The 16623-nt window shown below is 34.4% G+C and overlaps 1 protein-coding gene across 3 annotated transcripts in view; it reads right to left on the minus strand.

The window, feature by feature from the left end:
* Positions 1–7689: 7689 nt before the first annotated feature.
* CNTN5 (contactin 5) overlaps positions 7690–16623 on the minus strand; it is a gene marked incomplete at both ends in the record, with an annotated part of 779158 nt that continues 770224 nt past the window's right edge. For all 3 annotated transcript variants that reach the window (XM_082660864.1, XM_082660863.1, XM_082660862.1), the window contains 2 exons: positions 7690–7793; positions 12002–12170. In XM_082660864.1, coding sequence (XP_082516990.1) covers positions 7690–7793; positions 12002–12170 — 273 coding nt within the window. The remainder of the gene's footprint in view (positions 7794–12001; positions 12171–16623) is intronic.

Raw genomic sequence — 16623 nt, forward strand, 5'->3', positions numbered from 1 at the left:
TAAAGCTACACTGCTTGCAGTGCAATCCATATGAAACTACCACTGGCATTTTTCACAGGACTAGAACAAAAAACTTCACAATTTGTATGGAAATACAAAAGACCCCAAATAGCCAAAGCAATCTTGAATACGAAAAACGGAGCTGGAGGAAGCCGTGTCCCTGACTTCAGACTATACTACAAAGCTACAGTAATCAAGACAGTATGGTACTGGCACAAAAACAGAAAGATAGATCAATGGAACAGGATAGACAGCCCAGAGATAAACCCACACACATATGGTCACCTTATCTTTGATAAAGGAGTCAGGAATGTACGGTGGATAAAGGACAGCCTCTTCAATAAGTGGTGCTGGAAAAACTGGACAGGTACATGTAAAAGTAGGAGATTAGATCACTCTCTAACACCATACACAAAAATAAGCTCAAAATGGATTAAAGACCTAAATGTAAGGCCAGAAACTATCAAACTCTTTGAGCAAAACATAGGCAGAACACTCTATGACATAAATCACAGCAAGATCCCTTCTGACCCACCTCCTAGAGTAATGGAAATAAAAACAAAAATAAACAAATGGGACCTAATGAAACTTCAAAGCTTTTGAACAGCAAAGGAAACCATAAACAAGACCAAAAGACAACCCTCAGAATGGGAGAAAATATTTGCAAATGAAGCAACTGACAAAAGATTAATCTCCAAAATTTACAAGCAGCTCATGCAGCTCAATAACAAAAAAACAAACAACCCAATCCAAAAATGGGCCGAAGACATAAATAGACATTTCTCCAAAGAAGATACACAGAATGCCAACAAATACATGAAAAAATGCTCAACATCATTAATCATTAGAGAAATGCAAATCAAAACTACAATGAGATATCATCTCACACCGGTCAGAATGTCCATCATCAAAAAATCTAGAAACAACCAATGCTGGAGAGGGTGTGGAGAAAAGGGAACCCTCTTGCACTGCTGGTGGGAATGTGAATTCGTACAGCCACTATGGAGAACAGTATGGAGGTTCCTTAAAAAACTACTAATAGAACTACCATATGACCCAGCAATCCCACTACTGGGCATATACCCTGAGAAAACCAAAATTCAAAAAGAGTCATGTACCAAAATGTTCATTGCAGCTCTATTTCCAATAGCCCGGAGATGGAAACAACCTAAGTGCCCATCATCGGATGAATGGATAAAGAAGATGTGGCACAAATATACAATGGAATATTACTCAGCCATAAAAAGAAACGAAATTGAGCTGTTTGTAATGAGGTGGATAGACCTAGAGTCTATCATACAGAGTGAAGTAAGTCAGAAAGAAAAAGACAAATACCGTATGCTAACACATATATATAGAATTTAAGAAAAAAAAATGTCATGAAGAACCTAGGGGTAAAACAGGAATAAAGACGCAGACCTACTGGAGAACGGACTTGAGGATGTGCGGAGGGGGAAGGGTGAGCTGTGACGGGGCGAGAGAGAGTCATGGACATATACACACTAACAAACGTAAGGTAGATAGCTAGTGGGAAGCAGCTGCATGGCACAGGGATATTGGCTCGGTGCTTTGTGACAGCCTGGAGGGGTGGGATAGGGAGGGTGGGAGGGAGGGAGATGCAAGAGGGAAGACATATGGGAACATATGTATATGTATAACTGATTCACTTTGTTATAAAGCAGAAACTAACACACCATTGTAAAGCAATTATACCCCAAAAAAGATGTTAAAAAAAAAAAAAGACGTGGCACATATATACAATGGAATATTACTCAGCCATAAAAAGAAACGTAATTGAGCTATTTGTAATGAGGTGGATGGACCTAGAGTCTGTCATACAGAGTGAAGTAAGTCAGAAAGAGAAAGACAAATACCATATGCTAACACATACATATGGAATTTAAGAAAAAAAAAAAAAAAACGTCATGAAGAACCTAGGGGTAGGGCAGGAATAAAGATACAGACCTACTCGAGAATGGACTTGAGGATATGGGGAGGGGGAAAGGTAGGCTGTAACAAAGTGGCATGGACATATATACACTACCAAATGTAAAATAGGTAGCTAGTGGGAAGCAGCTGCATAGCATAGGGAGATCAGCTCAGTGCTTTGTGACCACCTGGAGGGGTGGGATGGAGAGGGTGGGAGGGAGGGAGATGCAAGAGCGGAGAGTTGTGGGAACATATGTGTATGTATAACTGATTCTCTTTGATGTAAAGCAGAAACTAACACACCATTGTAAAGCAATTATACTCCAATAAACATGTAAAAAAAACCCAATCCTTTAAGCCAAGGATTTGGGTAGCGTTTGGGGGATTTGAGAAGAGATGCTGTGTGCAATAAATGGGATTCACCTTAATATAATGTTTTAAAATGATACAAATAAAGATTAAAATACTTCATGTAAAAAAAAAAAGATATGACTCATTATTACTGTTACATAAATATTGGAAAACAAAGTAGAACACAACAGTGTGGCATGATATATATTTTTCTAAGAACAAAAGTTTCTTTTATTGAAAGAAATAAGATGTAGTGCTGTGTACATCTCATTCTATCATATCAGGATGTACTAAGTGTCTGTGTGTCTTCTTTTCAATGATGTAAAAATCAGTGGGTTCAGATGATGGCAGACTGATATTTCTACTGAAATGTTCTTCATCAGCACTTTACCTAATGGTTTTAACATCTACTAATAATCATTGCCTGAGTAAAGTATTTGTTATTTTTTTAATTCTATGGCTCCTTTTGCATTTATTAACTGTGATTATTTTGTAAAGTAGAGCTATCCTTCATGAATTATTTGATTGTCCTGAAACACAGTCCCTATAGGAAAGGCAAAATACTTAAACTCTTTCCCTTTTTTATATTATAGCAATTCCCAGAATGATGAATCTTGTATCCAGCAAAGAAAATTATTGATTTTGCATTTATTAGTGTGAAATAATAAATTTTTATATATTATACATGTTTCAATTCATTGCTGTCATTGTTCTTTATGAGCTCAAGTTATCCTGTCTTTTCTAATGGGATGTGATTAAGTCTCCACTTAAATGATAGACTTTATAACCACGATGAGTCCCAATCTCATCCTGTACATTCCTACTGAGACCTTAAATCAGCCATTTCCCCAAGAAGGTTTCTTTTAGTGGTGAATGGAATTTGGAAACCACAAGTTGTGCACTGTTTATTCATTATTTGTATTATTTGTTCATTACAGGTGTTCATTGTTCTTATAAACCTTTACAGTGAACAAAGCTAATAAACAGGCATTTTTAAGAAAAATGTTAAATAAACCATGAATTCATACTGATATTTCTAAGTCAAAGATTACAGGTTTTATTTTATATATGTATGTATCTCTATTCTTTTATTCTGAAAGTATACTCTTTTAATAATTTTAACATTTAAATGTACATACTGGCTATTTCAAAAACAATTATACTAATTATATTACTCACAAGAAGACCAATGAATGTAGATTTAGATGTGTGTGTGTGTGTGTGTGTGTGTCTGTGTGTGTGTGGTTTGTCCTTGGTATGTACGTCTCATTAGAGGCATGACATGGGACATGACAGTTCCATACTGTCAAAATACTGAATTAAAATACTTATCTTGGGGCTTCCCTGGTGGCGCAGTGGTTGAGAGTCCGCCTGCCGATGCAGGGGACACGGGTTCGTGCCCCGGTCCGGGAAGATCCCACATGCCGTGGAGCGGCTGGGCCCATGAGCCATGGCTGCTGAGCCTGTGCGTCCGGAACCTGTGCTCCACAATGGGAGAGGCCACAACAGTGAGAGGCCCACGTAAAACACTTATCTTTGTGGTTATAATTCTTTTATAAAGAAAAAATTTAACTTCTCAGTCATCTGATATATAGTTAATTTTCAATTTTTCCTTTTTGTTTGATTTTTAAATTAATGTAAAACATGTATATAGTTCCAAACTCAAAACTATGAAACAAGTACATTGAGAAAGAGCTTGCTTGCATATTTGTTCCCACATCCAATTCTCCACTTCCTTAGTAACTAACAATTATTAGTTTTTAGTTTATTCTTCCATTATTTATTTTAGAGAATATTAGCAAATATGTGTTTGTATTTTTCCCACTTCTTACACAAAAGGGAGCATATACTCACTGTTCTGCACCTTATTTATTCACCTAAAATTGCATATTTTTGTAGTCTACCTTAGGAATATATCCCTTGACATAGGATTGCTAGGTCAAAGTGTAAATCCATATAAAATTTTATTGGTTATTGCCAAGTTCCCTTCAATAGAGTTGTATCATTTTGTGTTTGAGAAGATTTTGAAAATAAGAGTTCCCTTGTCTCTGACCTACTGAATCAGACTCTGAGCTTTAGGTTCCCAGGTGATTTGGATGGTGGCCCTGGCTTTTGGAATCTTGTTCTGAAGGAAATTTTAAAGTCTAACATGAAATTAAATCCAATCAGTTGCTCACTTGATATGTGCTATGTATTATGCTTGGCACTAGTGAGCGAAATTCTAAGATGAACATAATATAGTCTCCCTTGGAGGATCTCATAACCTAGATAGTGGAGAAGAAACATTAATATAGAAATCATTGTAACATCATATGATTGCTGGTATAATAGAGATGTATACTTGGTACTAAGGAAACACAAAAGTGCTGGCACAAAAACTCTGTCTATGAGAATTGTACCTGGTATAGATTGGGATATACTGCTCTTAGAAAAAGCAGAGGTATGTATTTAATAAACTGTTTATAAAACTAATTTAATGGATTCTTCTTGAGAATAAATAAACATGAGTTTAACTCTGAATTTATCTCATTTGTATTTGCTTCTTTGCTGGTTTATTCTTTGACATAGCTTTCAGTTTTCAAGTTGAAACTACCATGGACCTCTATAAAGATTTTTGAACCTAAGGTGATAACAACATGCAGAGTCCTAACATAGTGATATTTTCAGTGTGAAAACACTACCATAATTATGAGCATATTGTGGTCTGCATAAAATAATGTTACTCATGTAGTTGACAGGAGAGAAGATAAAAGACAATAAAAAGAGAATTATTTATTAAAAAGATCTAATGTTACAAGAACAGTACACAGAACTATTATCTGACTGTGCCTTCCACATGGTATATACCATTATATATAGTATATATACAGACTGCATACAATATATTTAACGGTTTGACATGGGGTCCACAGTACCTTTATTTGGGTATGCAAGGCATTCAATTTCATGAAATTTTTAAATAGGAGGAGTCTTTTTCTTCAGAGTTCAACTGACGTTATATAAAACTACAGTCTGTTTAGTGATTTAAGACTGTGTGGTTACTATTCCATCCAAGAAAAAGCTGACTCAGTATAATGTACCTTGATAAGGAATGCTGCTCTGCTTTCTACAAAGTAACAAGTATGTAATACATAAGTACATAAACATTTTAAAACCTATTTTTAATAGGTTTATGATGCAGAATACATATTCTGTGCATGTTGCATTAAAACATCCTGTATCGCTGATTCCTTTAAGAATATATCAGACATTCTGTATTTAAATATTCTGTCAGATATACACCATCCATCAGCTAGTCAGAAATATTGGTTAATTTGAATTTGCTGTGTATTGACATTATATTTCATTGGGCTTTGTTTTACGAGTTTTAGTAATAATTCAATTCTTAAAGTCCGCTAAGTCTAGTATGAACCACCATGGAAAATGAAGAAAATGATTTTATTCATCAAATACGAAGTAGAAATTATTGCCCATTCTTTAATATTCTTGCTGCAGTTTTTTCAGATGCACAATCTGCTCCTGCAAGCTATACCATACTTGGGGGGAACTCATATTTTGCCTGCAAAACAGTTACCATCCCTCTATATGCAAAATCCAGCCTCTCCCACTCCAAAGGAGGTACTCAAGGAAGGCCACTTGGTTGTCATTATTCACAGGCTTTGATATTCACCATCCGTGGTAATTTACTACAATAATCTATTAACCAAAATAGTCTTCTAAATCACTTCTTGTTTGTTTAGGGTTGTCTTGAGCATAATCTCCCCCAAAGAAGATGAGTAACCAACACAAAGAGTGGTTCTGTGTCTCTGAACCCAATTTCTGAGGATGTTCAGAACAGAAACTCCAATCTCTCTTCTGGTTCTACAAGGATTAGCCTCTAGAGCTGGCAGTTTGAGCTCAATACTGCTTCATTTTGCTTGCTGTTAAAGATGTGAATAGAATTAGCAGGTTTAGATTTTATAAAGGAAAAGAAAAGAATCTACATTTTGTTCTCATATTAACAACACCTGTAAAACGGTAGTTTCTCCAGGCTATTTTTTGGCATATGGCTTTGCAATAACTATCCCTTCAGGAATCTTCTTGGGTCTAATGTGAACTCTGGCACGTTCTCATACTGGTTAGAATATCTGTAAAATATCACATAGAAAACTTTCACCTCACTTTCCGACAACTATCTAGGATCACTTAGGTTCAAGTTGAGTCCTCAAAGAGCAAATGGGTATTACCTCCTAAGCAGTGTATGGCTAGATGGACTAGCTGAGCCCCTGTATTGAGGCCTTGTTTCCACACACTGCTTAATTAAAAAAAATCAATTTATCTAAGAGGTCCTCTTTATTTTAATAGTTGGTAAGATTTTATTAATGGCATGTGATGCATGGAACTCTTTAAAAAAATCAACATTTTTTATGCTTGAACCATTTTAATCCATAGACTATCTCTATGCAAAATTACTTGCAGAACAGATTTTCATTGTCCTTAAAATTATTTGCAGTTAGAAGAAAATCTTGGGCCTAATTCAACACCTTTTTTGGCAGTAGGTGGGGAAATGGGGAAGCTCTGTCCCATATTCATTTCATTTTCAAGTTAGCACCCTTGGCAGCATGTCAGTATCTTCAGCTTTTAGTGATCATATATATTTTTTTGTGACTTTATATTTTGTTATTAAAAATAAACATTTACTATATTTGCAGCTAGATAACATAGTACTTGATGAAAAACAATAGCACTTCAGTTCATTTGGACTCACTTTCTATTTACCTTGCACTAATGTAAATGGCTTATTCCCTATCCTAATAACTTGCTCTAGGGATGCATATAGAATAGCATATTGCCAAATTTTGCTATTTCACGATGCAATCATACAATATTTTTTGAGAAAATTTTTGTGTACTTATCCTATAATGGACCACACAGTTGAAGTATTTTTTTTATATCTCCTGCTGCTTTGTCAATTGGAATAGTCAGCCAAAGGAAAAATGAAAAACAGTAGACTTGGAGTCTTAAGCAAATTTTTCATTCTCAGTTTTGTATTTGTGTTTGAAACAGATCTGCTAGAGACCACTTGCTTAACAAATGGACGGCACACACTCAGGGTCATCAGATATAAAATCAAATTCCAACATACTAAAAAAGTAAAGAATACATTTGACAGAAATTACCTTTGCTTACAAAATTTATTACGTACAATCTGCATATTTTTATTGGACCAATAACTGTCCTCTCCATTTACAAAAACCAAAAAGAAACCTGACGGATAAGTAATATTCCCCCCAACCTCCTGTAAGTGCAACATGTGTAGTTCCAAGTTTTTAACGCTTATCTCAAGGTCCTGGGTCTCCACTTACATTACACTCTATTCACTGCTGTTATCAAGCTAAAGTAAAGAAAAGCAAATTAAGTCTGTAGTTTTCACCAAGAGGTTGAAGGAATCATCAATGCCAAAAGCAACGTTACTGATGACGAGGACGTGGAAAGAGTGTGGAGGGTTGACTGAGCACTAGTGATTTTCCCACCTGTGGAAAAGAGAAGCATTAAATGGACAAAATTATTTTGGTTTTGCTTGAGCTAGAAAAGAGTTGTTTTAGGTATGTTAAGATAAATGAATGCAACATCAATCCTCTTTCTGATGACAGCGTTCCTTGTGCTTATGAAACAAGATGTTGTCTGGGGTTCTCAAAAGGTATATGGAGGGCAGAAGTGTATATGGAATATTGTGTTAAAAAGGCTGTGTCGTGTCAAACAAATACACCTCATCAGGAGATTCAGTATAATTTTCAACATGATGCACTGATGGAAAATATCCCAAATTCCAGGTATGAAAATAAAATAATTTCTATTGTGCACAGTTCAGGAAATGGAGTAAAAATAATTAGCAAAAGTTTGTGGCAACAAGAATTCATAATTTATTTATTTTTATTTTTTAAGTAAATTTTTAAATTTAATAATAAACTATTAATTTATTTAATTTACTTATGGGTCCTTGATTGATTTGACTGTTTCAATTGAGCAGGCTTAAATTATAGGTTCTCATGCCAAACTTGGTAAAGAAAAGGCATCTTTCATTAATCTTACCTCTACCCAGGAGAAGTTCTTCCTTCTTGAGACAAAAGCATTGTATACAGTTAATGTATTAGGGTGGTTGCTTGATCAAACTCACTGATTTGAATGTATTAGTCTGAAGAAGTTTTGATAGCTCCATACATTCACAAACTAAGTACGACCCTTAGACCTAACTTCAGGAATGGTTCTTCAAGTCAGAGGTCTTTGGAAGTATCATCATCATGATTGATATTTAATGAATGCTTATTATATGCCAAGTACTGTACAAAGCCCTTCATACACGTTATTTAATTTGATCTTCACAACATTCCTATGTAGTAAGTGCTATTATTTATCCTCGTGTTGCAGATGGTACCAGGGCTTAAAAAGATTATAGAAACTTGTTTAAAGTCATTGAGCTAGGAATTAGTGGAAAGAGATGCTTTTATATATTGTCTCTATTAAAACAATGATTGGCCTTGATTAAAACCATGATAGACTAATAATAAAATGTATGAATTGATTTTTGGAATTATTCTTCTGTCACGTTATCCTCTCTGACCAGACTGAGTGTAACAGAATTCTGGGTGTGATTTTTGTTACAGGATAGAGTCTAAATTTATTTTTCAGATGCTTCTTTAAGAGCTGAAGAAACTTTTGTTTGATAAACTAAACATATACACACTCTAAAAGCAGCAAATCTTCTTTCCTTTGAAAACTGTTACAGCTAAGGCACTAATAAAAGCTATTATTCAACATATTGGGGAGTGTTACATATATTTCAACTTGTACAAAATGGGGTCATTGTGAAGTGCATGGCCACACGTGAGCTACAAGAAAGGCATGATGACAAAGCCTCACTGGAGTGGTATGTGCATGCTTAATAAATGACTGTGAAAACATTCTTTCTGTTTATTTGAGAGTAGCTGCATCCTTGTTAAGTCAACTTACATGATATTTTTACAAAAAACCCCTCACTTTCATAATGCTAAGTAGGATATATATCTCAAATTCCACATAGAATCCACAAAGCAAAAATATGCTATTTCAGCATAGCAAAACAAAACAAAAACAACAACAAACATTGGACTAAGTTCTAGTCCCAGATATAAAACTAACTAACTATTTCACTTGAGCAGGTCATTCAACTTCTTAGGCTTTTGGTTTTTGGAAAAAGATAAGAAGGAAATCAATTGTTGCTCATGTTTTATCGGTCTAAGAAAATACCATGAGATTTCACTTCATTAAAACTCACGAAATGGGTTGTACTGGCCAAAGTGTTTTATTAACTAAAACATAAAAGTTGATAAATTTTTTTTTATGGAATAGAAGTTACAAGTTAATTAGAATGTAAATGGGAGAATCAAGGTGTTTGTAAGTACTTTCAATCTTGGGGATGATATTATTTGGATGATACTTTAGAATCTGATTGTGTTACAGTTGAAAGGAAGCTTGGAGAGCCAGAGAATAATAAAATACTTAACTCATAAGTTTGCTAGGAGAATAAAATAAAATGACATATAGAAAACAGCTAGCACAATGCAAAGAACATGACCAGAGTGCAGTAAATGCTCTTTGTATTGTTGTTATTAGAAACTTAAGACTTATCAAGCAGGCAGAGAGTTGTCATCTTTTTCACTTTTCAGAAATAATCTTTAGTTCTTCAATGTGCTCTTGAAAATCTGAACATTTCAATTGTGCATGAATCAGTGTAGAGACATTATTACCTTTCTTGCTCTTGAAACTATAATTTTATAAATAAATCATAAAGTGTATTAAATATTGTGTGACCACAATGTATTTAAGTTCTCAGGTCTTTTCACCTGAATTTCTGAAAAAGTCAGATTTTCTGTATCGTGTGATTTTTATTTTTAAATGTTCATTTTGAAATAATTTTAGATGCATAAAAAGTAGTGAGAATAAAATAAAGAAGTCATCCAAATTCCTTAAATGTTTATGTTTTATCTTCTTGCTCTATTATTCTCTCTATAAATACATACGTTTATTTCCTGAACCATTTGAAAGTAAGTTGAAGACATGATGTACCTTTACCCCTAAATACTTTAATGTGCAGATCTTAAAAATAAGACATTTTCTTGTATACCACAGTACAACTTTTAAAAACAGGAAATTAATGTTGATATAATATTATCTAATTTACAGACATTATTCAAATTTATCAATTGTCCCAATAATGTCCTTTATCTCATCTTATATGTTTATGCAAGAATTTACTTACCAAGTATTATGGCAACAGCTTTTCCTCAAAGTTTCAGTCTATCATATTATTTTCTCCACTATGTTTTCCTTCTATCTCACTTTGTGGCATCAAAAAACAATCATAAGAAATGTCTCTGGTCTTAACCTAAGTTGAGCAATACATTGAATATAATAAAGCCACATTCAGAATTCTACAGAATATCATTGGATACTTCCCTTTAGGTTGATGCTTCTGCTTGAGAATGACTGCTCAATAAATAATATTCATCATTACCTATAATTAAATGTACATTAAACATTTTTATACAAGGCCTTAATAAAAATTGCCCAATATTTTCTCAATGAGACATTTGTTTAATGAAATATTTTCCTTTCTTTTTTGACTATCTCAATGAAATGACTACTTTCTTCTGAATTTGCAAAAATCTCCCTTCCTTTAATCAGTTTTCTCTTGCTGGTGTAATGATGGCAGTGGGGTTGAATCCTGGTTCTTCTACTTAGTAATAGTGTGATCTTAGGCAAGTTACTTAAATTTTCTCTGTAAAACAAGAATAATGCAACCTACCTCATAGATTGTTAAGAGGATTAAATAAGATGATGTAAGTAAAGCACTTATGACCGTGCCTTACATATAGCAAGGGCTCAGTCAAAGCTAGAAATTATTAATATTACTAATAATAACAATGATGCTCAAATAAGTTCTAGAGATCTAATATATAGCATAGTGATTGTAATTAATAAAACTGTAATATATACTTGAAAGTTGTTAAGAATGTAGATTTTAAATGTTCTCACTACAAAAAAGAAATAGCAGTTATATGATGTGATGGAGGTATTAGCTATATTTTTGCAATAAATCTGTGTACATATTTGCAATATACAAGTGTATCAAATCAACTGTTGTACACCTTAAACTTATACAATGCTATATCTCAATTATATTTCAATAAAGCTGGAAAAATAAAAAAAACCCAAACAAAGATATTCAATGAAATTTATAATTTATTTTGAAATCAATAAACATAATCAAATTTTAATTTAAAAAGCATTCCCTTTAAACTTTCCTGTCCCTCACTTTCCATTATCTAATAATAAAGGCAATCATGACAATAGAGAAATGGGTATAATATATTAAATTAGTGCAATACTGGTTAAAAGCAATATTGAAAAGCACAAATGACCAGCAAGACACTACTTGAGATCAGGATAGAAAGGGGAATTTCACAAATAAAAATATTTTAATGAAAATGTTAACTCTTTTCTAGATTTGTAGAAATTCCACAGTTGTGAGCGGGCTGCCATGGTTTGTATTAATTGAAGGATCATATAGCAAATCAGAGTAAAATAAGAGAAAATTCAAAGTCTCTGAATCATGCAGTCCATCGTGTTAATTTTGATGAGTTTTACACCATCTTAATATTGTTAGTGGTTATCAAATTAAGCCTATTGTGTCAAAACTTACCTGAATATGATGAGACCCTGATTTGGGAGCTAGCGGTTCCATCCCCTCCTTCACTGCATGCTCGAACTTCAATAATATAGACTCCAGCATCAGGGAGCGGGACTACTGCTTGAGGTTTCTGTGTTTCAATAATTTGACTGTTGCTGTGACCCTCTTGCCTATAAAATACCTGGGAACAATATCAGATGTTTAAACGTTTGATATTCAGTCAAGGATTTCAAATGTTTATTGACTGCCTTCTGTATGTCACATTCTGAGCTAGATACAGGGAGCTTACAGCTTAGACAGATATGTAAGTAAATGCAATGTATGTGTTATATGCAGCTATGGAATATACATAAGGGACTATGGGAATACAAAAGAGAGAGTTTAATTCTGTCTGGTGGTTTAAGGAAGGTTTTTAGGAGAAGGTGATGCTGAGTTAAGTATTTAAAGATAAGTAGAGTTCACCAGTTGGAAAAGGCAGGAAAAAAAGTCTACAAAGAGATAAGAGAAGATTAAAAATACATCTAAGCAATAAGAAAGCAATAGCATTAGAAGACATTTGGAAATAGTGAGAAATTGAGGCTAGAGAAGTAGGTAGTGAGGGGGCAGATGATTGAAAGTCTGTTATTCCTGGTTCTTGAAATTAATAGCATTCTGAGGGAGTACTCAAATCTGTCATCTTCAAATCATTTGAAAGGAGTAATCAGAAAATTTGTTAAATACATCAATAATAAATCCTTGACAATGTAGAAGATAGCTGAAAGCTTAAAATTATATTGAGTATTTTTATTTTTACTTTTGTGTTTGCCTTTTGGTAAATTGGCATTTGGATATATTGGGTAGCCAAGTTGTTTTTTGACATCTGTCCATGGTACTAGAATTGAACATGTATTCATGGCAAACAGAGTTTTATAACTACAGATTAGGACTCAGAATTGTCCTGTGTTTACAGGTCAGAAAACTAATGTCATAGAGATTATATGATTTATACAAGATCATATGGCTAGCTGTAGAAGGAATTGCATTGGAAGATTAGTATTCAGATGATCAGTTCAGAGGTGTTTCACTGTATTATACTGTTTCTACTCATTTGCCCCCAATAAACTTTGTGTGTGTGTGTGTGTGTGTGTGTGTGTGTGTGTGTATATAATGGTCAAGTAGCAGCAGTTAAGATTTTAAATGCATTTGCATTGTTTCACTGTTTTAGTGCTTTTATCATAATTGTGAGTATTATGATTGCTTTGCATAATGGAGAGAACACTGGCTTTGCAGTCTCACAGATCTGGATTCAAAACAATCTCCTACAGAACAAAACAAAAAACAATCTCCTACACATTCCTGTCTGAGCAAATTTGAGCAAGTTACTAACCTTTCTAAATCTGAAGTGCCTGTACAGTATAGTAGAGATAATAACACCTATTTCATGGTTTTGTTAGGAAAATGCATGTAAAATGCCTAGCACAGGACCTGGTAAGCTTAATAAGAGAAAGCGACTTTTTCTGTTGCTATTATTGTTCATTGTCAATGGTCAGTATTTCATTTGCATCATAAAAGATGAACTTCCTTGGGAGACTAGACAAAAATTTATAATACTGTTTGTTTATTAAAAATGTGTTTTGGGCTTCCCTGGTGGCGCAGTGGTTGAGAGTCTGCCTGCCCACGCAGGGGACACGGGTTCGTGCCCCGGTCTGGGAGGATCCCACGTGCAGCGGAGTGGCTGGGCCCGTGAGCCATGGCCGCTGGGCCTGCGCGTCCGGAGCCTGTGCTCCGCAATGGGAGAGGCTGCGGCGGTGAGAGGCCCGTACCGCAAAAAAAATTAAAAAAAAAGTGTTTTGAACTTGAACTAACCTACATACAAGAAAAAAATACTTTAGAAAAAGTAATATTTTCATATATTGAAGCGTGCCTGTACTCGATCCTCCTTTCTGCATTCTGGTAAAGTATGCTGCCTCCATTTACTTTCTCTTTCATGAATTCAAATTTACTTCGGAGTCTTGGGAGAGAAGTAAATTCTCTGTAAAAGTATAAAATATGTGCAATAATTCTATCTACTGAAATTCTTATAGGGAAGGATGCCATAGGTTTAACATAGTTGGGAAGTGGCAAGAGCAACATCAAATATTTTACTGGGTATCTCATGTGAGTTAGGCACAGTGCTATATACTGGAGATTCATCAGAGAATAAGACTATATGGTCCCCTCATGGCACTTACAGTCTAACAGTGGAGACAGATAAACAGTGCAATTGAGTGTGCTGTGTTCTGCAGTAGGAAACATATTTGATGCTATAGCCACGTACAGAGTGGTACAGATTTGGGAATCAGAAACATTTCTAGGAGGATGCCTATAGCACGTTCTTTTGGCTTTAAAAAATGAAAATTGTATCAGAATTTATGCCTCTCATTTTGACTGTAGCAGCATACTGAATTAGAATTCTGTTCATCCACATGAGGTAATTAGAAAGCAAATTTATGGCAACAAAAAAGTATGTAAATTGGTGAGGATTGGCAGGGGAGTGACTATTTTAGAGGACGTTGTTATTATGGTTCAATAAATTACAATTCTTATGACAAAGAAAAATGCAGGCAATAATGCATATCTAATGTGGCTGTAAAATCCAGAGTTGAAGAAAAATGTGTGGATCAGTTGAGATTTAGGAACAAAGGTAAAGGCAGGAAAATATCAGTTATTGGTAGCAAAAGAAGTTTGAGATTAAATGTGGCTTTAAACAATACATCCAGAGAGATGTAGTGCTATGAGTCAATAAGTAGGTATACTAAGTGAAAAGATACATTAAATTAATGGTTAGTCTTGCGTGATTTAGAGAATCTTTTCTCATTTTAAAATACTGATTTAGAAGACATGACTACGAATGAGAAATATGAGAAGTTTAAGGAGTTATCAAGACATGTCAGAAATAGTTATTGACAGTAAGAAGACCAGGGAGTACTTTGAGAATTTGGACATTTATAGATTGGAAGTTGCAATGATGGCTATCTCTAGGCATAAAGAAAATTGTCTATTGTCAAGACTATTCTCAAATTCTACTTAAAAAACTTAGCCAAAGAGATGATCCTAAACAAAAGTTTAGTGCAGTCCTGTTATTCTCAAAGGCATGATCTAGAAATGGCTAGTTTACATGTCTGATAGTAACAATAATGGTGTGAATGTGCCTAAAAATATAGCAGAATAAATTTTTGCTAGTTTCACCCACAAGTGTCATTGGAAGGATGGATCTTATTCAATGGAAGGGCTATTCACTTGCTTAGCATCTTGGGTACAATTGTTCTTCACAAAAGTGGGTGAGGGATCCAAAACCCCAGTGGCAATGGGTGGGTGAGGAGGAATCAGCAAGATAGTAGAATCTAGGTGAAAATAAGGTGGGAGGCTCAAGTACCAGTGAGAAGCCACAAGCTGTAGGGTGACTCCAAGGACTTTTAAGAACAGGAGTTCCTATGGCAATTTTCAGATGTTTGTTTGTATGCTGTGCCTTTCACTCTATCTCCCACTGACATTTCCATAAAGTCTTCCTTGTATATGTATATACTTGACATTATACAAGCCATTTCTGTTTTAATCTTTAAAAAATATTTTATGATGAAAACATATAAGCATAATCAAATATAGAAATTATGGTATAAACCATTATATATGAGTCTTTTTAACTTGTAGGGATCACAGGAAAGAGGCAGAGTCCCATATTTGGAGTAAATATAAGATAAAGTAACAGCTGTAAGATACAAGAAATCAAGGAGACCAGAATGGCCACAGACCTTAGGCTCCCTGAGAAGCTGGAGAAATATAGGGATGGACTTCAAAGTTCCACAGGCTGTGGAATACAATTTCAGTTCAAGTGTACCTATATCTCAGGAGTATGGCAGGCCCTAACTGATATCTAAATGGAATAAACAAACAAAAATTTCTGTCTATATTGATGGATCATATAATAACTAGTAAGCTTTGAGCCTGATTTTCCCCATATTCTCCCTAGCTCTATAAATATCAGAAACTAGAGGTGAGGGAGAAGATGTATGGTGAAGAGGTTGTATATCCAGGAAAGGATATTTCTAGATATAGACAGAAAAAATGAGACCCTGTTTTCTTGATATGTAGCCTGAAACCCTTATCCTGAATTCCCTCTGAGTGCTTTTGTCTTCTGAATGGACAGAAGTCTGTCTTGGTGGGGAAGGGGATATTTGCACAAGGGAAAGCATAGCCCCTGGATATTTAGCATTTATTTTCTCTTTCACTTAAGTTTAAGTCTTTATAAGGAGAATAAGGTGGAGATAAGATGGCTGTTTTACTTTATAATCTTGGTAAGTTTCTTTCACAGTACAAAGAAAAAAAATTCTCCATTCTCAAGATCATTAAGGAGAATTATGGCTAAATATACTTTAGTTTTGTTATTGGCATTTCTTTGGAAGTGGTAGTAACAGACATAACATGTGCCAAAATTAGTAAGGATTCTAGATTCAGATTCCAAGCTAGTGGAGTCATAAAAACAAAGTTTTCTTCATTTAAAAATACTTATTTGGGAAAAATAAGTTAAATTAGGAAATTTCTTTGAAGTTTTTGTTCCACTTTCCTGATTATATATATATATATATATTATATGCATATATATGCATATATATATA

The sequence above is a fragment of the Grampus griseus genome, assembly GCF_964374135.1.
Source record: "Grampus griseus genome assembly, chromosome: 8".
NCBI lineage: Eukaryota > Metazoa > Chordata > Mammalia > Artiodactyla > Delphinidae > Grampus > Grampus griseus.